Source organism: Electrophorus electricus, chromosome 1, assembly GCF_041902795.1.
Source record: "Electrophorus electricus isolate QZ-2024a chromosome 1, ASM4190279v1, whole genome shotgun sequence".
Classification (NCBI taxonomy): Eukaryota; Metazoa; Chordata; class Actinopteri; order Gymnotiformes; family Gymnotidae; genus Electrophorus; species Electrophorus electricus.
Genome location: NC_137497.1, coordinates 4,957,842 through 4,981,251, shown reverse-complemented (window position 1 = coordinate 4,981,251; position 23,410 = coordinate 4,957,842). Strand labels below are relative to the sequence as shown.

The window sequence follows — 23,410 nt, the reverse complement described above, 5'->3', positions numbered from 1 at the left end:
CTACACACCTAATGTACAAATATTAATATTATGCTTTCTCAGGGAAAGTACCAAGACTGCACTAATCTGTAGCAATCTGCATAAACCACATCTCCCCACGTGTGCTTCCACACTTTTTATTTTATAGTTCATAATATTGCATAATATTTATTTGTTAGTAATTTTATTTTATTAATGAACTTAATCTTGAAATCTGGTTTACCTTTTCTTTATGAAACACTTTGAGATTTTTGACTCCTTCTCCTGCCCCCCCCCACCTGCCCCTTCCTCTCTACCTGCCCCGCCTCTCTTACCTGCCTCTCTCTTCTACCTGCCCCCTCCTCTCTACCTACCTTGTCTCCTCTACCAGTTCTCTTGCCTTTATTTGCCTTCTCTCCTCTGTTTTTAACCCCAAAATGTTAAATCTTCAACTGCATATGTTTAGTGTGATTAAGTAATACAGATACAGTTTCAAAGGATCTTACGTGGACAGACTAAGACCCTGCACGGTTGAACATAATCTTTTAAACTGTGCATTGCTGTCCCCTTATGGCGGACATTAGAACTACTCGATTTAATGAAAATAAGTTTCAAGATATAGAGAAGGAAAGACAGGTAGCTCTAGTTTTAACTATCTTAAGTGGTCCCAATATATTTTTAATGGTAGCCCGTTTCTGGGTAGTTGTGTCCATTAGAAATATAACTTAGTCACTTTTATGGCAATTTAAAATAAAATATAGTCCAAAGATCTCCAAAACTTGGCTGCCTTTGTTCAGATCCATACAGAGCAAGACTGGGACAAACTCATTATTGTGTATGAGTGGGAGCTGCACTATTATTTCTGCAATATTAAGGTGTAAAATCCCCAAAACAAAATGAAATAATGTTGATTTTAATTTTTAGAACATGTTTCAGTAAATGGCCGAAAGTGTCCTCAGGGTGCCCAGACCCAAACGTGGAGATGGTGTTGGGCTCCCTGATCTGTGTGTAGGTGGAGGAAGGTGCAGGTGGAGGAAGGTGCAGGTCACTCCCTCAGGCTTCCACACTCTGACTGACGACACCTGGACTGGACACACCAGGAGCCAGAATAGTTCCCACACATGTAGTCCCTGACAGAGCCAGCTGAGGCAGCACTTTGCAGTAGGAGCAAACCTTTGTGAATATACTGACTGAACACTTCAGTGTTAAATGACCTTGCATCCTTTCAGACTGTGGGAAGATTCTACCCCTCATGAAAGCCCCACTCATTCATTTAGTTTTATTGACCTGTTGTTTATTTGTTTGTCATTTTGTTTTGTTCCATCAAAGTAGAAATGACCATGTGTGTGTGTGTGTGTGTGTCCGTGTGTGTGTGTCTGTGTGTGTGTCTGTGTATCTCTTTAAGGGTTCACAATGTGCAACTGATGTATGGATGTGAGTTGGATGATGATGGAACCAAGAGAGGATACATGCAGTACGGTTATGATGGAGAAGACTTCCTCAGTCTGGATCTGAACACCCTCACCTGGACTGCAGCTAAACCTAAAGCTGCTATTACCAAACTCAAGTGGGCAATTACTGAGCAAAGAGCATGGACTGCCCAGGCTAAGGCCTACCTGGAGAACACCTGTATCGAGTGGCTACAGAAGTATGTGGTTCATGGCAGAGATGCTCTGGAGAGGAAAAGTCGATTTTTACTTTTTGACTTTAGAAGAAAGCCAAATAAGGTAAACATCCCCAAACATGAAAATATTTTTTTATTACATGCATTTTCAGAGTAATTGCTATGCATGTCAGTCCCTGTCTCTTTCTAATGATCACTGGCCTTTATCACTACATATTTCATCATGTGCTGTTAGAATATTATGAATTGCACGATGCATATATAACTCTGCCACACCTTCTTTGTCTCCCTCCAGACCCTCCTGAGGTGACCCTGTTCCAGAAGGACTCCTCTTCTCCAGTGGTGTGTCATGCTACAAGCTTCTTCTCCTGGCAGAAGAATGGAAAGGGCCTGCATGAGAACATGGAGCTCAGAGAGACGTCACCCATCCATGATGGGCCCTTCCAGAAGAGAAGCATTCTCGACAGTCTCATCTGAGGAGCTTCATAAGAATGAGCACACCTGTGTAGTTCAGCACAGTGGACTGGAGAAGGAGTTAGTGCTGAGAGTGGCTGATCGCAGAGTCCTGTCAGATCAATAAAATTATAGAAGATGTGCTGTATTTCTTTATTGCCTCTGTAGCTTTTTCTGTATCAATTGAAACAAATATTGTCTTACTCTAAATGCAAAAATCTAAGAGTGCTAAGAGTGGCTTATCACAGTGTCCTGAACACAAGTAGTAGAAATCCGATTCAAAAGAAAAAAAGATGTAAATCTGAAAATCATTTTCACTATGCAGCTAATGGAGGTACAGTGATGGCCCTCTGGTGTTTCAGGTGGAGTTTTAGGGGGCGTGTTGGTGGGCTTGGTGATTCTCCTTCTCATCCTCAGTGTTTGATTTTTCACTTGGACGTCTGGTGAACACTGGAATCAGCAGCACAGAGCAGATGTAAATCTTCATACAGACAGGGTGGACATTCTGAGATTAATTAATTAATTAAGATGAATTTATTAGATTATAGCTGCAAGTACACCCATACTTCATTAGAAACATCTTTATTGGAGTCATCAGGTTCATATATATTTATTTTAGCAGGCACAGGGGCCTAGCACAAGGGCATTAGGATAGCTGATGTACAATTTAAGGGGTATTCAGAAGACTGTCACCGAGCGGCTCCATGAAGAAGGTTAACATGAAGGGTGCAAGCCTTCCAAACCCTCAGCTCTGGATAATAATGCATAGACTTCGTACAAGTGTGATTCTCAAGGTCACTGATTTTAATCTTTGGGGCTCATTTGTCCACACTGAGTGATGTAAAAAGTCCTATGAGTTTGAAAAATTTCAGGTCAGCATCATTCAGAGAAGTTTCAATGTCTGGTATCATAGAAGTGTTGGATTTTTGAGTTGAGTTCCAAAGTTTAACCCTAATCCTAACCAATATTGTTCAATGTCACCCAGCAGTGGAAAAGTACTGAGCAATGAAAAAAACATGCTGGTTCCTCTTCAATGAATCACTGAAATCCTTAGCTTGGCTAACCTCATCATTAATCCTTATCTTGGTTAAGATCATCATTAATCCTTAGCTTGACTTGGTGAATTTGGAAAGAACCCATTTCAACTGTGGAATGTCAAAATGACAAGAATTGAGCAGAAGTGGCAGAAATCATTTCTAACAAAAAGGAGCAGACAAGGCTTTTTAATGCTTTAAAATAAAGGAAAATGTTTTAGTAGAAATTCTGAAAGAAACATTGATAATAGGCTTTATAAGCTACTCACACATTCACCTGGCAGATTCTAAAATAGTTTCATTTAATATTAAGTCTATATACAAAGGATGCAAATAGTTGGGTATCACTGACTTTTCTGATTTAAAGTAGCAGTAATGCTTAGTGGTGTTCTTGCAAATGTAACTGCCATTATGTTACAAACACTCAAATGCACATATGCAATTTGCACATAATTTGCTGTGAGCATTGAGGAAAAGCAGCACAGGACTAGGTGTAACTTCATATAAGCATAAAGGACATTCAAATATTTAATACCAAGAGGGAGTGAAACTGCAAAACAAATTAAAGTCACATTAGACGTCTAGGAGCTCTTAGTAGGTTGATCCAAAAGCATGACTGCAGTGGTCAAAAAAGGTGAAGAATTTAGTTCTCTCTATTAAGGCTCTTCAATATAACAGAAACAATGTAGCAAAAATAATAAAGAAAGACACCCAGTTCCTACACCTGCCTTTTATTAATGATTAGGTGGAAAGAATTAAGCAAGTCTAGCTGAATTTAATTAGATGAATGTTTGCTGAGCAATAACAGAAGCACAATCATGCACTTTCATAACATATTAAATCACAAATTAGTGCCTACAGAAATCAAAGAATAAATGAATAAAGCATGAATGAATAAACCCAACTAACACAGAGAAAGTTAGAATTTTTAGTGACAAAAAAAGAAGGATTTTTTTTTCATAATGGAAAGGATATGATTGTAAATAATTTCATGTTCATATATTTTGGATGCATGTTCAATTGTTTATTGTAGAGTTTAGCTGCTTTATTACTCCAAGCTATACAATTTTAGCCAAATTTATCCAAATCCTTTGAAGGCCTCATGCAGAAGACACTAAAACATTTTTCTCATGAAATTAAGGTAAATTCTTATAGAAATGTACCTTGGAAAACTTTGGTTTTAGGATGCATGACTACTTTCTATTACAATTTTTAGTACAAAAGAGTAACTATAGATAGCAAAGAAAGTTTTAAGTTTTAAATGCTAAGATACCAAGACATACTTCAAAACAAAAGCTAACATTTACCGATTTAAGGTCTTATATTTAGGATTAAATAGTGGTGCATTTGCAAAGTTTAATACGTTTCAAGCAAGGCAATGTTTGAGACTTAATGATCATTATTCTTCTTTCAATCAATGCTGATATAGCATTTGAACATGCCAGTGCAACTACACCGGTTGTAATTTCAGTAACATGAAGACTATCTTGGACATTCATGTTGTCCAGATTCACTAGGGTTCAGTGGCTTTGATGCCCTTCTTGATCTGCACTGCCAGTTTCCATAGTGCAATGGCATGTCTCATCTCCACCTCCTGAAGATGCTGCAGACAAATGATGGCCTTCTCTTCAATTTCACAATGGTATATGAAGGCTTCAAATGTTTCATGGATTCTAGAAGTTTGTGGAAAAAAACAATACTCTACTCAATACTAATACTCAATACTTTTCAGTTACACTGAAGTGTAACTAAAATATTATAGACTATACATTTCTAATCTGATTAAATTATTAAGAATATAGTACATACATAACATTATGTATATAGTACATACAGTAGTTTATACTCAATGTCACGGTACCACTCCTCCTCCCAAACGTCTCCCTGTGTGTGTGTGTGTGTGTGTGTTCGTATGTGTGGCCACGAACCCGTGTTGCCCACCTGCTCCTCGTTGTGTTAATGTGTGCGTATATACGTCCTTTGTGTAAACGTGAACGTTGTCAGTGTTTGATTCCATGATAGCCTTAGTGCTACATTGTCTTCCGTGTGTCTAAATAAACATTGTATATATCACGGCTCCTCTTCTGCATCCTGCCAAGCCTCCCCGCGTTACACTCAGAAGACCTTTGATACATTTGATATTGCATTTTTCCAGATTTTTTTAATTGCTAGCAAATGATCTAATTTGAGATAATTGCTTTAAATAAATGTGGAACTGGTTGGGCTCTGCTGGCTAGCTGTTTGAAGGATAAATGTTACAAAATATTGGGAAGGGACTACAAAATATTGGTTATTATTGTAATATTATGCCAGGTTTTGTTCTTTTTTGATAACAATTTACCTATAATGATACACCAGGCTTTTGTTTTATTTTTTATTTCAAACCCAATTACAAAATAATAAATAATCTGCTGTCATATCTTCAAAAATTGAAAGGTGAGAAAAATGTGGTGTATGCAAATAAACTGCCTTGTTATATGAGAGCTACAACAAATGGTGTATGAGCATCCCACTCAGGGAGGAAATGTAAGAGGCAACATAAAGCTACTGAGAAAAAGAACAGTATAGAACACTTCTTAAACGTCTCTATAGATTGTTGTAATAGTAAAATGTATTGACTAAGGATGTTTTGGAGATCAAAGGTAGCACAAGCACTTACGTCCACTTTGGGCCGACATCCTTGACCTTGATGTTCTTGATCACGTAGTGGAGCTCTGTGATCAGGACATCCATGTTGGGGACATTTGCCAGAATGTTCTTCTTTTCAGTCTTCTGATCTTCTGTGAACACCTCATGAAAGTGTTGATCTTCAATCATGAAAAATGGATTCTGAAATGCAAAATGATTTTTATGTTACCCATGCACATGATCTACAATCAACCCAATCTGTTTTCATTCAAAATCACTGATTTTGTGAATGTGGGACAAAAGTATATACTTAGTAGTCTTAGCCTTAGTAGTTAGAAGTTTCTAAAAAAAACTTGGAAATGCTACTTAACAGGGAAAATTCCCAGAGTAAAAATGGGCTCAGTCTTTCTTTTCTATAAAAAAGATCACACCCACATGATTAATAGTACCTGATTCATCTCAATGAGTAAAGAGGCCTGTCTCAAAGATAAAACTTCCCAAAGAGACTGAATATGTTTTACTCTGCTTGTTCTCAGTACCTGAAATGTGATTTAAAAAAAGACTATTTTTAATTGTGAGAACATCTAAGACATGTAACTATAAATCATTTTCAGAAATCAGCAAAGTCAATATACAGGTAAGCTCAAAGTTTGCACTCTGTCCTCCAGTTTCAGATCTTTTTTCAAGTATGCCATGAGGTACTGTTCTGGTTGAGGAAACGATAGCTTCATAAATCCAATGGCAATCTTCAGAGTAGAAAGGGCTGCAGAAATCTCATTCAAAAATCTGAAGTCATTCATGATGCAGTTCCTGTCATTGGTATTTAAAGGCTCCTGATGGAAGAAAAAAACTTTTTAAGATGTCTTTCATGACCACTATTTTTCATTAATCCAAATGATCCTAAAAGTAGATAACCATATTTATATTCTAGAGTGATAACCAACTCATATTTTAAATGTCAGGTAACCAATAACCAATAAATGGTAATACTTTGTTACTAAACTTATAATTATAATTTTTTAGAATCACTATTCAGATGTCAGATAATCTTGCTGAATTATTTTAAAAAAAACAAGAATGGATGACACAATTAAAAGGCAGAATTCAAAATCAACTGAATTTTATTGTGATCCATGCTGAGCACAAAAATAAATAACATTGCAAGCAATGTAAAATTTACATTTTGATAAAATAAACATTTGCATGTACATACCAGCTTGTCTTTCACAGTAATGAAGAAGGCACGAAGTGTTGTTCCAGTATTGTATTCAAACAATGGGATTGTCTGGAACAATAAGACTTTAAATGAATCTGAGATTTTTTTAGAATTTAACCAGAAATAAATCAAGTTTCATCAAACGTATTTAAAGTTAAGACTCCCCTGACATACCACAATGACCTACACAAAGATCTCGATTAGCTGAATGACCTTAAACACTTACTGTGAGTCTGATTAGAGGTTTCTCCGTGAAGAACCGATCCACTAGCTGTCTCTCCACAGTTTTGAAATTGTAGTTGGTGCTTTCTTTCTTATCCATATATATGACATGGTCGATATTTGAAATCGCTACAGTCAGGAAGTCTTGCTCAGGAATACACGCAATTACGTGGGATGACTTGACTTCATTAGCATTGATGATCCTTAAATAAAAATAAGAAAACAGATGTTCATTCTCACAATAATCAATATGCACATATGAATAAAAAATTATAGAAGGCTGTATCATCATTAAAAATGTGTGGCTTCTAATATACCTGTCTTCTTTTGGGTTGGCAAGAATTATGAGGTGATTCTGAATTTTTATGAGAAACTCTGTTACCACTCGAGCTACAGAGTGCTTTGTTGGCAGGAAGTCCAGGATCTTTAAGTCATTTGCATCTTTCTGCTTCAGCTCCTTTGGGATCTGAGGGTCTACAACAAAGATTTGGTGATGCACTAACAAATTCCCCCATCTTTTCATCTACCTCCACAGAAGAAAAACTGGACGTTGCACCATTTAGATAAATTCGTTAAAACAATGTTAAAACTCACAATTAATTGAGCATAAATGTGACCATATCTTCTGAACAATTTCAGTGTTTTCAATGAAGTTTTGTGCTGCATCATCTGAGGGGTAAACAAATAAAAATAAATATTTTATTAAAAGTAGTTACAATAACTACCCCACATTTTTGCTCTCAAAAATGCACACATACAATGAATGCTCAGAACAGGCATCAAACAGCAGCAACATCAACCTGACAAACTGGAAGGGCATCTTAACATACCCCTGATGTAAGATCTTAAAGATGTTAGGCCTAATGCATGAATTCTTAAAAATCCAATAAGAAAAGGTGAACTTCTTCTTTATAATGAATAATAACAAAAAATATATATATTATTCAAAGTATTTTGTTCTCACCTGCCACATTCTCCTTCATAAATGTGGAAATATGTACATCAGTGTAACAATGTGGATTCAAATTTTCAAAGTGACAAATCAATTTCTGTTGAAAGCTCAGCACTTGAGGCAGATATCTGATATACTGGATATGGATGTGCTGTCAATAAAGGAAACATTAATGATGATTATTCATTTATTCATTCTTCATTATCACAGACCTACGGTGGCTGAGAAGACCCATTGTGCTGGCTTGTTTTCTGAATTTATATAGTATTCAGGAATCTGCACCGCATTTGTAAAATGTATTGTCTTTTTGATAAATATGCTTTGTGTATTTGAAGTGTATCTTTTCATTTGCAGCAAGATGGGTCTTTTGATCACCATACAAACCTGAGTCTTCAAACAGACAAATAATATTTTAACAAATATATTAGGACTTTAATATACCGTTTGCCATAAGGTGTTTTGTGACAAAAGAAAAGTTATAAAAAATATAAAGTTTTAGATTTACAATTATGTAAAATCATACATTTTTTAGGAGTTCAGAGAGAACAGGAACATTTTTCCTTTCATCCTTCTGCTCAATCAAGTGAATGAGGCGCTGAATGGTCATCCTGTGCTCGAACCTCCACATTAGTGGCACATTAAACACTCCAGTGGTTGATATGTCCTTCAGATGAGGTTCTTTACTGTACATTATCTGTGCCAAAGCTTCCGCACCACCCTTTCTAAGAATGTTACTCTTCATGCTTGAGAACTCCGCCTCAAAATCCTTCAAAAATATCAATCACACCATAAAAACGTTTTGGAAGATTTTCTGGAAAATCATTTGCCCACAAAAATCATAGTTAATTTTTAGGGTAAATGTTTGCAGTTATTAATCTATTGCTGTAACAGATGATTATCAGCCTTAACTAAACTCAGTCATGACATTAACCTGGAATCCATTTTAAGAAGGATTTGGTGTTACCTGAAGGAACGTCTGAAGTTTTTTGTGAACGGCATTCTCCCAGTCCTTCCTTTTTTCCTCGGTATCTGTTAGGTGAATTGTGCTGTTTGGTTCTGTAAGGAAAGCACAGAGATGTTTTGTTCTCATTTTTAAAAAATGGCACATATAAAATCACTAGTTTGATAACCAAAAATGCATTTCCATGAATCCATAATTTCTATTATAATCAAATTATTGAAATTACTGTTTTTCTGTCATACATGTGTATGTATGTATATTTACATATTAGGTTTAATAGAAGTACATGTTTCTAAGCAATTAAAAGCTTAAAATAAAAATGTATTACCAGAGTTACTCTCCAAGATGAACTTCAAAAACAAGTGTACTGTCATTTCAGCGTCTTCGGTACTCTTTCCTAAGGCTCTGGCAAGCATTTCAATGTCCTTTAGCAGATGGTCACAGAGATGCCTGCTGATATCCTCATGTGGAGTCTGAATGATACTTTGAACATCCTAGACAAGAACACACATATGATCAAACTCGGTAATATTTGTACTAATAACAACAACAACGACGACTACAACAATATTAATAATAATATTAACACCAATAACAATAATAATAATAACTTTACCAAAACCTTAGCAATACTACTAAACCTAATACTCAATGATATCCTCATATGTTAATCATTACTAAACTGCTGTATATACTATATATACCAATTAGTGAACACCTACACACTCTTAACTCTCACTGCTGACATACCTCAGCATGTTCCACTGTGCCCCAGAGCATGGCTGAGTGTATCATTGCACGGACCAGGAAGAGATTTGCTCCGTAGAGATTCCTCTCTCCGTCCTGTTCCTTCCGAATGGCAGGGTCACCAAGATTATGACCTCTTCCACTGCCCTCTCCATTTCTTATTTCACCATAAGAACATCACACACAATTTGACAAACGAGTAATTAGTGATTATTTCCTGGGTATTCAGTTCAGTAGAAGCATATTTGTCTTGCTAGGTTGATGGTACACACAGTGGTCTGTCACTAATCACTGAATTGGTAACAGTCCATTAGACTAGTTACATGGGTGGATTACTTAGTTATTGTCATGACATTTGTCGTTATTCTAACTTGCTGATTTGTAATGTGTGATCTTTGTGATGGCATTAATAGTGATTAATTAATATTACTGTTACAGTAAGCTTAAAGCTAAAAAGTAAAGTAATATTAATCCTGCATGTTTCATAATGTTAAAAACAAGCAAACAAACAAACAAAAATTTGCACAGGGTATTTATTTGCTATGTAACAGGAAAGATCAGACACATTTTATTTTAATGTATCAAAAATTTATTGGACACTGCCCCCGAATGCTACAGTGAAGAACTTAGGGTCTGCTTTGGTTTGCTTTACTTTCAAGGTTAACATTAGAGTATTTAGATGAGTAACAACCCACCCAATTCTGACATACACCTAAACAAGAGAGCCGAGGGACTTCATGTTTAATTTTTATTGCTAGTAGTGGTAATAGCAATGACAAGTACAAAATGGACTAATATTTCGGCACACCAAGCAGTAAATTAGCTATCAATACAGCTGGGCACTGGGAACCAGTGACAGACCAGTGACTGGCAGACCAGTAACTAGAATTGTTTACTTATGAGATTTCCAAGCATTTCATATGTTGTGCGGTTGAGCAGTAAGTGGCTGTATGGTAAATCTAGGCATGTATAGATGTCTTGTTTAAAACCACAGCCTCAAACTCTTCCATTTCATATACATGTTATATAAGGAAATTGCACAACATGGATTATTTGCACAGGTGGAACACGTCTCTGTCTATTGTAGTCACTGTAGTAAGATGTAAAATACCCATCAAACATTCTACTGAACCAGCCTATGTTGTTTTAAAGACCCTACTGTTAAATATGTAAATAATATTTTTTGTACACACCATACAGTATATTCTCAGAGCTGGGTTGATCATGTGTAATGGCTAATGTACTCTGTGGTTGTAATGGTATCATAGTGCCATGCAGATTACTTACACAAAATGAGTAAAATCTTTCACTGGTATGTGTGACTTTCCACCAATCTCTCTCTTACAGTTAGAACACTGTGCTTTCTCCACTGGTCTCCCACACTGTGTTGAAATATTGGTTAGAGAATAGCTTAGTAGCAGTGTAACCTGAATACAATTTAATATAAAGCATTCAAATAAACCAAGAAAACTTGCTTATCAATATTATGCTGATAACTTACTTCACCAATTAAAACAGGTTCACCACACATGCACACTGGAGAGAAAGAATTTCGTTAATATTTTTGCTGTAAGATTTCAGCTAATAATTCATGTCAGTAACAATGAGCAATAAGTTAGCAGTTTAGACCAGGTAGTTGAGGGAACCTGTAGGAAACTCTAACTGCCCAGCCAGCAGCAACCCAACAAGTACTCTGCTCACACTGACTCACATCCTGTCACAATTGTGTGAACAAGGTCAGTTAAATTCTTACTGACCCCCAACAACTCTGACGGTGACATAAGAGACTTAAGGCTTAGTTTGAATAGTTTTGTAAACACACACAAAAGCCTTTTTGTAAAGTTTAATAAGAAATTAGACATGCACACTGAATACTTACTCCATATTTTTAAGATCATGCCCGTTTCTATCATTTGCTTTGTCCAGACTTTTATTATGTTTACTGAACTCGGCATTGTTGGAACAAAGATATCCTGGTACCAAAAAAGAATGTGGTGGTGTTAGTACACTACTTAAAATTGTGATGCCAAGGAAACTTGCTCAGCATAGCAAACGTTCAATTTATGGTGGGAAATAGATGCAGTCTTACACTGACCTCTGTAAATGCATTAGCCATTTCCTAAAAAGCACCTAAAATGAATTTGGATCTCCTAGTTATATACATTTACTTAGTAGCAAATTATTTTCTGAAACATTTTCTTCACTAAGTGACTCTGGTTTTTCATGGTGCCTTACAATGTCAGTGAATTCATAAAGAAGGAAAATTATTTCAAAATAACTTTGATAAGCCATCAAGCCATTGAGATCACTGATGAGATCAGCTGTCTAAAGAGAGTGTACCTTGCATTTTCCAGGACTGAAGCACAATGTCCTGAGTAGCTCCATCTCCGATGCTGTAGACAGCTGTGCTACCAGTGCAGTGTGTAGAACAATCTGAGACAGAGCATCAGTGTTTGACAGAATTGGGTTTACTTTCCCCAAATGATCAAGCATTTTTTCACAGATTTTAACAAGCTCTCCCCAGGTGGCATCTGTTCTTGACTTCATCTTTGCAATCTAAAAAGAGTTACAGAGTTGCATGAATAGAAATGTAGAGTAGGTTAGATATCTATGAATTACCAGTAAGAAACAATTATAATTCATATGGATTTTGACACGTTTAAAATTAAGTAAATCTAAACTCAGGTGACAAACAAACTATCATTGTTTACAGTTCATTCAGAGCTTTGAGACCTTTTCGAGTTTTTCATGTTTTTTGTGTTTTGTTTTTTTTTGTATATTTGGCATGTTTTTGTCATCAATTTACACTCAATACTCCAGAAAGATAAGGCAAAAATGGGCTTTTGGAATGTTTTTTAAAAATGTAATAAAAATGAAAACTGAAATTCTATTTACATATTGTTGCAATCCCCAAGCTACCATGTGTTCTTTTGTTTTGGTTTCTTGTCTATGTATGTGCTTTCTGTGCCTCCCACCTATCTCTGCTTTGTCAGCCCCAGGTGGCTCCCATTAGTTTATTGTGTATTTAAGTCTTGTGTTTTTCCTGTTTTGGTATTGGTGGTTGGTTGATGTTAAATGCAATCTGGACTATGTTACAGTTTCACCTTATTTTTATTTGTTTTTATTTTTCTAGTCATCTTTTTCTGTGTTTTTACTTCTCTGGCTTTTCAAACCTTGGCTGATCCTATGACAATAATTGTGGATTTGGCCTTAATAAACATTGCTTCTTTCAGCGTCTGCATCCTGCCTCTAATTGCACAATGTCACATGTATTCAGACTCTTCAGTTAGTACTCGGTTAAAGCACCTTTTGACAGCAATGACAGGCTCAAGTCTTTATGAAAATTATTTTTCAAGCTTGTTATACCTTTCTGATGGAAGTTTCTCCTATTTCTTTAAACTCAGCCAGATTGAATGGGGTGTGTCAGAGTACATCTGTTTTCAGGTCTCTTCAGAAATGCTCTGTTAGGTTCAGGTCTGGCAGGCAATTCCAGGACTTTTATGGGTTTTCTTGAAGGTATGGTTTGGGTTGTTGTCTTGTTGAAATGCTTTTCACCCAGGAAAATATTGTTCTGCATCCATCATTTATGATACTGCCACCACTCTGTTTGACTGTAGGAATGGTATTAATATGGTGATTCTCAGTGCCTGGTTTACGTGACACTGGGAATTTTGGCCAAATTCAATCATTTCAGCAGAATATTGCCAGATCTGTTGGTAGTTCCAAACGTTTGAAGGAGAATGATGGCTACCATGTTCTACCATGGCATTTTCAATGCTGCAGAATTTTTCTTGTATCTTGCCCCAGAACTGTGCTTTGGAAATATCCTTTCTTGCAGGTCTACAGACAATTTTCCCAACCTCATAGCTTGAGTTTCACTGCAACACCATCAACTATGAGTCAAACTGTGTCTTTCTCAGTTATGTTGATTCAATTTTTTAGGATGGACTCCAATAAATTTGTAAAAGTGTTTCAAAAGGACTATTGATAATGGTAAAATACACCAGCGGTCTAATGGGTCTGAATACTTATGTTAATGCTGTCTTTTAGTTTTTTTACATGTACAAAATATTACAAAAAACAGTTTTTGCTTTGTCTTTGTGGAGTATTGTCTGTGGATTGATAAAAAAAGAGTTGAATCAATTTTAAGATGTGTCTGAAACATACCAATATGTGGAAAACTTAAAAGGGTCTGAAAACTATGAATGCACTGTATTTAGCAAAAATGTACATTTTGTGGAAAAAATATAAGTACATCCAACTATTCAGTAGCTTGTTGAACAACCTTTAACAAGGATAACTTTAAGTGATTTTGACAGACAAATAAGCTCTTACAAAAACATTGTTTTCCAAGAATCTTTGACCCACAAATTCTAAAACAGTGGAAAAAAATCATGCCAAAAGTCACATGATTTATAAAGGTGTATGATTGTTTAAATTTTGTATTTTTACAAATTTAGATTTTATTTCAAAATGTGATTTATTTACAAACATCCTTGATTTCTTTCCATTTCTTCTGGTATTTGTAAAACATGCATATGTTTGTTAAATGCAATGTATAGTAAATCATCTCAGTACTTGTTAAAGTCACATCTTGTGTTTGTAAAATATCAGGCAATTAAACTTCATACTCATAATAAATGATCTATTATATAGTCATTTCAGATAGTGATTACTAAGAGTGTGTCAGTACAACTATGAAAATCTCACCAGACACCCTTCATTTTCTTGTGTGGATCTGTTGTGTGTGCCCTGTCTCACTGCAGCTAATGCCATACACACAGGGAAATGTGGAGACCTCCCATCAAACTCCTGTAGAAAATGAAAGATAAAGTCGATGTCATTTAACAAAGGCATAACAATATTGCACCTCACATTTTAATGTACTGTAATCTATTAATGATCACCTTAGGATATATAATGGATGGTGGTGTGAAGCAACATACAAATCAGTGGTTTTAAATCAGTTAGACTTTTTTGCTCCAAATGGCATCTACTAGCAACATTCTTAATGATCGGAGCCTAATATCCATGATGTACCATATGTTCATGAAAGATCTCATATATTGCATAAGGTGCCATAGAATGGAAAACTGTACAACTATTACCTTGGCATAGTTGAATAATGAGAGTTTGGTACATGGAACTGACATACTGTGAACCTCAAACTCTGTTGTCACCTCCTTCAATTAAGCAATAATCACATAAGAGGGAGTGCTGTTATACTGAATTTTGGCTGAAGACAATCACAGCTGTGCTGATATTCAGTATACAAAGCACAACATGTAGTGTGATATTGGTTTTAACAGTCCTTCAAGTGCAATTTATTAGTTAACACTAATATGACAATAGATAGATAGATATAGATAGATTAATAATGTATTTAGCTCCACCAATACAAATAGTTCCAGCAAACAGACTGAGACTGGACTGATGCTAAGCAATACAAACATTTTCTACTTGTGTAAGTTACCGCAGGACTGCAATTTTCTGTCATGTAGTTACATGTATCTGTGTTTCCATTTATTGTGCAACCAGTGAAATAAGAGTCTGCTGATAGTCACTTTGGTCTCATGTGTGAGTCCAGTGAGTTAAAAGCTTAATCAGACAGTGTGATCAGACAGATCAGATACTGTGACTCTTCTCCATGGATGGTTCCCAGTAACCTTTTAGTGAGCTTCTTTCCTCTGTTCCATCCTCTCTTTATGACCATTGCATAATTTTATTTGATGCTGGTTTTTTTTGCAGTTTTGCAAGATATGTTGCAAAGCTGTTATACTCTATATCAGCACTCATGGAATGTATTTTATCTAATCAAATTACTTGGTTAGAAATAACTGACATATAAATGTAAAGCACTGACATTGAAGGAGCAGTTCCAACTTTACTGGCATCACAACCCCAACCGCAACATCTAAATAGCTATGTGATTTTATCTACATTTTATTGGTTGAAGCCAGATCATCTTAGGTTGAAATTTTCATAGTGAGCTAGCTAGTTAACAACTATTTGTGAGTTAGCTAGCTAACAACAAATTATTTTGTGTTGTGTATTTTTTAATTTATAGTTCATCAACAAAACTATATAGCTCTTTTCTTTACAGATATCCACTCTATAGCTAGCTAGCTAACCCACTCCTTCAAGTTCATGCTACCTTGTCCACCGCTGAAGTGGAAACCATTGTCATTTGACAAGACATTTAGCTAGTCAATTAAAATCTGTTTTGTTGGGAACAGAAATATCCCCCAATGCAGGCTCAAACTTATACGTCTGGATGCCTGAATGCTCCATGATTTTAATGTACTGTGCTGTTGTCGAGATCAAATGCAAGTAGCTAATATAGGTAACATTTGCTACTAGCAAGTTCCAAGTAATTAGTATGATGACCTAGCTTATTTAGCTACAGCTCTAAGTGTCACAGAACGCTTGCCTCTCACAAGTCACGTGGTTTGGCCCGCTACGTGCAGTGGGAGGATCTTCGTTTGTAACCATGCCTACACACACCTGCACACACCTGCATCAGTGTGTGTAGTGTCGTTGGTCATTGTTGATGTTAAATGTTAGCGGTGTCGCTGTATTCTTGTTCCAATTGTCATTGTTACATGTATTCGTGTTTATCATTGTTGTTGTTTAATGTTAACGGTTTCGTGTTTGTTTATTTCTTGTGTTATATGTGAGTGCCGCTGTCTTTATGTAACAATAAATGTTCGTCCACGTCACTGGAGTCTGTGCGTCCTGCCCCTCAGCCTTCGGCACTCGGGCCAAACACGTTACACTAAGGTTAGCTACTAGCAAGCTCCAAGAAACTGGCTAGAATAGCTAAGTTAGCAAACAAACTAATAGTATGATGACCTAGTTAGCTTATTTACAGGATTCATTTTATTTTGCTTCCTATGTCCTCCATTCAAATAGGGGACTTTAAATAGTCTCTACAATATGAAATGCATCTTTGACAATGCCCTGGAAAAGTACATTTCCACATAATTTATAGTTTATAAACATAAAAGTAGCTAGCTTGTTAGCTTCTGCGTTGTTGTTTAGAGATCTCACTCTATAGCTCATGCCTTCTAGCTAGCATTATCTTGTCCACCACAGAGGTGTTACTTGACAAGGCATCTAGATAGTCATGGTTTTAATTTACCTTGCTGTTCACACCAAAAACAAGTAATTTTATCTAATACATATAAAATTAGCTAGGAGCAAGCTCCAAGTAATGAGTATATCTAGGAAAAGGAACCAGTTATGAGGAGGAACTAGTTTCTAATGACATATCTGTTTGCATGGCCAGTTGTTGCTATAGTAGCAATGACATTTGGAAACTCAAAGAAAAAAAACTCATCTACACTCATCTAAGAATTTACGAACCATGTGAATGAATGTTATGAAGTCAACTTCGACTTCAACTTGTTCTAATATAAACTGGCTCCTACTACAAATTCAGAAGCACGTTGTTTGCACCAGCTGATGATCATTCCCTCTCTGAAGCATCCTTTTTCTCTGGAAACCTTGTGTGCAATGTTTTTATAATATTCATTTCTCAAATGATTTATTTTAGAATGACTGATTCTGCTAATATTAGCTACCTGATAGGCCCTCTAATATACTCCTCGTGTAGCAACATAAAAGCAATATAACTATCACAGTTTCCCCCTTTCCTGCATAGCTCCCTTGGCTATGGATTCCACATGCTCTCTGTCTTGGTTTTGCTCCTTGCTTTGCTCCTTGGTCTGTTAGCTTGGCCTCCTTGTTTCAGTTCCTAGTCTTTTATTCGTTTCACCTGTTTCTAGTCATCCTTAGCCCTGCATTTCCCAAGTTATGTTGCTGGTCACTGTGTACCCTGTTTGTTATTCAGTGTACCTATCCTATTTCTGTGCTCTCTGTTAAGTCTAGTTCTCTCTCTGGATTCCTGTGCTCTGTTCCTTAGCCATCTTATGTATTCCAGTTGCATGTCTGTCTGTGGATTTTCTGGTTACTCGACTCTGGAACATACTTCTGACTCTTTGTATGAATTTGCCCAAAATAAGGATCACTCTTCTCAATGCTTGCATCCACTCTCAAGTCACTCTTCATTACTGAAACAGCATATTCTCCATAACTCTCTGAGTGTCTAGCATCCATCAGTGCCAGTTTTTATGGGTATGGTACAATTCAGACAAATATGTTTTGACAATGACATGTTTATATAAGTAGGAACAGTGTTACACTTTCAGATACTGTAAATAGGATCTTCTCAAATTCAGATCAGATTTACATAATAATAATAATAAATGTCTCTAAAGTGCAGGAAATGAGATTTAGCATTGGAATATTACTTTAAACTATTAAAACCAGCTAATACAAACTATATATCAATGAACAATAACAACAATAAGCATATATTACCTCTGCAATTTCATATGTTGGCTCTTCCAATGCTTTGACTGAGTCAATGGTGATCCTCTCATACACGTCTCCATACATAAGGAACTGATCCACTGGCCCAGTATGCATGTCCTAGTGGGTGGGTTCAAGCCAAATATGTTCAAATAAAGTTCAGTCAAAAACATCCTCAGCTATGTGATGTGTGATGACTCAGGTTTTAACTACTAAACATAGTTGTGCATCAGTTATGCATCAAAAAATACAAAAAAAACCCAAAACTTTAAATATATTTGCTTATAGTTTATTATTGCAAAATGAATATACACCTTGTATTTTCAAGATGTATGTTCATCTTGTTATACATCTTTTGCTACTTTATTTTGCAGACATTGCATTATTTTGCCATGTTCTTCTTACTGTGTTGTTTAATATATCTGTGAATGTACCTTTGAGACAATAATAAATTTAGTTCTGACAATGGTGCCTTTCCTCTCAGACCCTGAATGGGGGACTGTTTGTACAAACTGTACAACTGTAATGTACAGGTCTTGTTTTGTTTTGTTTTTTACTTTTTGAAAGTAACTGTCAAATTCCCAATTGTTTGATTATGTAAATAGATTTTTTATTGAATTAGTAATTTTACCTGTTCTTGGAAGATTCCATGTGGTATTGTCCACTGAAATGTATGACTCTGTCCAAGATCATGGATTATGCTGACTCCATGTACTATGTATAAATTCCATAACAGGAATATCTGTATTAATGGATTCTTTGTGTTTGAAATGAGCTGTTTCAGACTTTTCAGAAGCTGTTCCCTCTCCTCAGAATCAGCAGCACACTCTAGAACATGAATTGTTTTACCCAATTAATATATTTTTAGTAGTTTACACCCCCAGGCCCAGCAAGCAAGCAAAATCTCTCTCTCTCACACTCACACACACACACACACACACACACACACACACACACACACACACACACAAAACAGGTATTTGACAACTAACAAAAAGTTCCATAGAAATCAAATTTAAATAAAACTTTAACCTTTAGATAGTACACTTCTGATGATGTCAGAGGCCACAGAGATGGCAAATCGTAATGTTGCAATTGTGTGTAGGTCCTCAGAAATCGTTGTTTGATCAGACGTTATGAACACGGCATTGTCAAGACATACAATTGCCCTCTTGATGAGACACCCTTGACTTGAAGAATGAATGTGATCCTATAAAATATTATATAGAGAACTTTTTTCACTCTAAATTATGATTAATATTTTTTGTAATATCGGTGTATTAGGATGAGTATGAATGAAGAGCCAAACTGCTATCAGACCTCGATGCTGCGCACCACCATGAAGTAGAGCTCATCTGTGTTTCTCTGATTAGACTTCACAGCCTCTTCAATGAACCTCTGCAGCTGGGGTGCCGTTTCGTCCATTCTGTCCAACAACAGAGAGGTGCTTGCGAATAATGGAGGACAAAAGTCTCAAGTAGGAGCCCAGTCCTTGTTCTGTGTTAAAGCAGGCTAAGTGCTTGCTATTCACCAGACATTCACACAAGGATGGCCTGGTTATTAAAAAGTAACAAAAGAGACCCTGCAAAAAATTGCAATACAATTCCTACCTAATGTAAACATGATATCTTTTCAAAATAAAGTCATGCTCAACTATACTGCACCACAAAAACTATAGTGTTGAACAACATTAAAGGTGTAATGCAAAACATGGGTTTAAAGCTGAGTGAAATTTAAGAGTATTACAGTCACTGGATACTCTATTAGGTACACCTGTTCAACTGCTTGTTGACGCAAGTATTTAATGAAGCAATCACAAGGCAGCACAACTCAATGCATTTAGACATGGAAAAGACAATCTGCTGAAGTTCAAATTGACCGTCACAGTGGAGAAGAAATGTGATTAAATTACTTTGAACGTGGCATGGTTATTGGTGCTTAACAATGAGGGGCTGGTCTGAATATTTCAGAAACTGCTGATCTACTGGAATTTATTGTGACTACAGTATATCACCCAGGTAACATAATGCACAACACAGCTGCAGTCTTAATGGTTCTCTGTCAGGCATTTTCATAATAAAAGTTGGTGGATGGCCCTCTGATGGTTGGCAAGAAATAGGGATGATGTCTTCAGAACTAAGAAATTTCAGTCATACTAGTGATAAATGACTGAACAAGGCATGGTTGTTGGTGCTGGTCTGAGTATCTACTGATCTACTGGGTTTTTCATGCACAGCCTTATCTAGGGTTTACAGAGAATGGTCTGAAAAATAGAAAATATCCAGTGAATGGCAGTTCTCTAGGCAAAAATGCCTTGTTGATGCCAGAGGAGAATGGTCAGACTGGTTTGAGCTGATAGAAAGGCAACAGTAACTCAATCACTTGTTAAAACCAAGGTATGCAAAAGAGCTCACATCTTTGTACAAAAACAAGCCTTCCTTTCCTTCGTAACTTAACACAAAATATGAAAGCCTTTAATTACCACTAAATGCACATTACTTACATAGCAGTGATCCTGAATAGACAGCTAACACCCTCCTCTTTGAGATTCTGTGGTTGTTGTTGGGCCATAAAGAGCTATTTTCTTTGAGAGATGCTTATTCACACTTAGGAGTACCAAGGTGTTGTGGGGAGCTATCAAATTATTTCACAAGTGTTTTCCAGGCACAATTGTGAGTGGCAGACGTCTCTACAAATTGAGGATGCTTAGACGAAAACATAGACACCTCACTTGGTCACCCACTGTGCGAGCTAGAGCTACATGCACAGTAAAACATTGCTTGTGTGTTCTAATCAGAAAAACTGTAGTGCATGCGTGTGACACTTTGGCGAAACTGATGCAGTCTTGGATATTGTTTTTAGTGAATGATTGGATCTGAAATACCTCTGGGCATCATGGAAAGTAAGAAGCTTATTTTAGCTGAAGTTTATATGGTTTTTAAGTTTATGTTTGGATGCAGTTATGAGCTGAAAGCTGAGGGATGGCTTCTATCATGGACTACAATGTATCGCAAATCACTGAATGTTTCCGTTCAATGCTGAAGAAATTTGTAATCCTGCTACAAATTGTTAGTATAAATGAGAAAGCATGCTCTTTATTTACAGTATTACAGTATTTTCTCTAGCATAACCTTTTAGCCTAATAGCAATGAAGCTAATATTGTCTTTTAGTAAGATGTTGAACATTGTTGTGATGTTTTAGTAAAATAAATCTTGCACACTCAGTCTATAGTGACTGATGACTTTGTGTGCATTTGGAGAGGTTTTTGGGCACTCTGGAGATGTCTAGGTCACCTAGTGGAAAATGCTGTGTAGCTCCTGAGTAATTTCATGTATATGCTCAATATTGTTCACTTTATCTGACAACACCCTGGTGACTCAGGAAATGTAGAGCATGACTGAAAATGAATTTTCCAGCATCCAAATACACATTATAAATCCCCCAAATAAAAGGCGCTTTTTGATTTTTTGACATTTTCTTCTGTATTAGGTGAGCTCAAATGGAACCTAAATTGTGGAAAAATAAGCCTGGATGTGAATGAATGTCCTAGCCAAAGTGCCTACTTCAGTTTCAATCCTGAATGATCACTGTGCTATGTGTACAATTCCAGATAACTAGTGTTAAAGTGAAAAAGTACAATTCGTTAAAAAATGATCTTAAAACTGGAGGGTTTTAACTTGGGGGTTATGAATTGAGCATTGTTTAAACACCACAGCCTACCTGAGTATTGTTGCTGACCATGTCTATCCCTTTATGACCATAGTGTACTTATCTTCTGATGGCTACTTCTAGCAGGATAACATGTCATGTCATAAACTGGTTTCTTGAACATGCCAATTTCTGAGTTTCTGTACTCAAATTGTCTCCATAGTCACCAGATCGCAATCAAATATAGCATCTTTTTGTCATGGTAGGTCAGTCATTCTGCATGAGGGACACACCCACTGCTGCACAGAACCATGCACAGCACCTGCCCCGGTCCCAATCACCCATTTACTGCTCATACTCACCTGTTCCTTGTTTCCCCTGTCTGTCTTTATTTAAGCCCACAGGTTCCTGAAGTTGGCACAGCACATTAGTGGACCTTTGAACGACGTGCTGCTCTTCATCATAGTTCTAACTCTATATATTTAAGTCACTTCTGTTTTCTTTATCGCTGCATTGCAGCTTCCTGACGTATGTTGAATAATGGAGAATAAAGACTCCTTTGCCTTCTCACTACCTTTGTGCTACCAGCGTCACACCTTTGGATGTGGTGGAATGGGTGATTTGCATTATGGATAGACAGCCAATAAATATGCAGCAACTGCATGATGCTATCATTTCAACATTGACCAAAATCTCTGAGGAATGTTTCCAGCACCTTGGTGAATTTATTCCACAAAGAATTAGGGCAGTTCTGGAGGGAAAAGGGGGTCCAAACCAGTACTAGCAAGCTGTACTTAATGTGTCCACTGAGCATATGCCATAAATTTCCAATGTTCTGAATTGACAGAATACCAAAAACAAAGTCCCACTCTGCATTCACATCACCTACATTGCCATTATCAGTCCTATATGATGCTGAGAATATTTCTATAATAATCATGCACAGCTGCAAATGTAAAAGTTTTGACAAAATAAGTGGAGTATGTATAATTTTTCCTATATTTTTATTTGGGAGTCTATGGGACTATGCAATATACAATAGTATCACCTAGCCTCCTCCCAGCTATATTTTGAAGGATATTCAAGAAATGAAACATATGTGACTATAATATGTGACTATGTCACTATAAAGCCATATGATAGAGCCCCAATTTCAGGTCTGTGGTCAAATACACATAAGAAGTAATACATTTCATATGCATTTGTACAACAGGGTGAGTCACCCCAAGCTGGATTCAAATATAGGCCCCTGTATATAAGAGACCAGTGTGAACTTGTATGAGGCACCAGCAGGCTAAAGTAGGACTGAGAACGCAAGTGCAGTGCAGTTAGAGAGTGCGAAAAACTAAATCAAAGAAACAAATGCGAAACACCAGACCCAAAGGGGAGCTAATACAAGCGGGTCCTGGTTTGGGGAGTTCAAGGCAGGGGTTGAACCACCACCCTTAGGATTGGGCCACAAATCTTAGGTTTGAACCACCACTCTTTCTCAACCAAGGATGTGGAAGGCTAAAGAAATGCAGGAAGAGACAAATGGGTGGAAAAGCAAAACTCAAAACTGTAGAGAAGCTCAAGGGGTAGAGAGAAAGGAGA

General features: G+C 36.6%; 1 protein-coding gene and 1 pseudogene across 10 annotated transcripts in view; one reads left to right on the top strand and one right to left on the bottom strand.

The window, feature by feature from the left end:
• Positions 1–80: 80 nt before the first annotated feature.
• Positions 81–2,162, top strand: LOC113589896 (patr class I histocompatibility antigen, A-5 alpha chain-like; annotated as a pseudogene).
• Positions 2,163–3,784: 1,622 nt separating this feature from the next.
• Positions 3,785–23,410, bottom strand: part of LOC113589895 (E3 ubiquitin-protein ligase rnf213-alpha-like) — a 76,091-nt gene continuing 56,465 nt past the window's right edge. For 6 of the 10 annotated variants that reach the window (XM_035526126.2, XM_035526127.2, XM_035526128.2 and 3 more), the window contains 22 exons: positions 19,489–19,594; positions 19,201–19,378; positions 18,800–18,996; positions 18,178–18,288; positions 14,506–14,607; positions 12,136–12,351; positions 11,675–11,768; positions 11,297–11,331; positions 11,083–11,177; positions 9,799–9,952; positions 9,377–9,542; positions 9,052–9,143; positions 8,611–8,853; positions 8,100–8,238; positions 7,730–7,804; positions 7,453–7,609; positions 7,140–7,338; positions 6,911–6,982; positions 6,333–6,530; positions 6,147–6,236; positions 5,729–5,898; positions 3,785–4,742 (listed from right to left, as the gene is read on the bottom strand). In XM_035526126.2, the coding sequence (XP_035382019.2) occupies positions 4,583–4,742; positions 5,729–5,898; positions 6,147–6,236; positions 6,333–6,530; positions 6,911–6,982; positions 7,140–7,338; positions 7,453–7,609; positions 7,730–7,804; positions 8,100–8,238; positions 8,611–8,853; positions 9,052–9,143; positions 9,377–9,542; positions 9,799–9,952; positions 11,083–11,177; positions 11,297–11,331; positions 11,675–11,768; positions 12,136–12,351; positions 14,506–14,607; positions 18,178–18,288; positions 18,800–18,996; positions 19,201–19,378; positions 19,489–19,594 (3,049 nt within the window). In that variant the 3' untranslated portion in view covers positions 3,785–4,582. Of the gene's footprint in view, positions 4,743–5,728; positions 5,899–6,146; positions 6,237–6,332; positions 6,531–6,910; positions 6,983–7,139; positions 7,339–7,452; positions 7,610–7,729; positions 7,805–8,099; positions 8,239–8,610; positions 8,854–9,051; positions 9,144–9,376; positions 9,543–9,798; positions 9,953–11,082; positions 11,178–11,296; positions 11,332–11,674; positions 11,769–12,135; positions 12,352–14,505; positions 14,608–18,177; positions 18,289–18,799; positions 18,997–19,200; positions 19,379–19,488; positions 19,595–23,410 lie in introns of those variants that run through there. The other 4 variants (XM_081697801.1, XM_035526129.2, XR_014122575.1 and 1 more) reach the window with 4 other exon arrangements.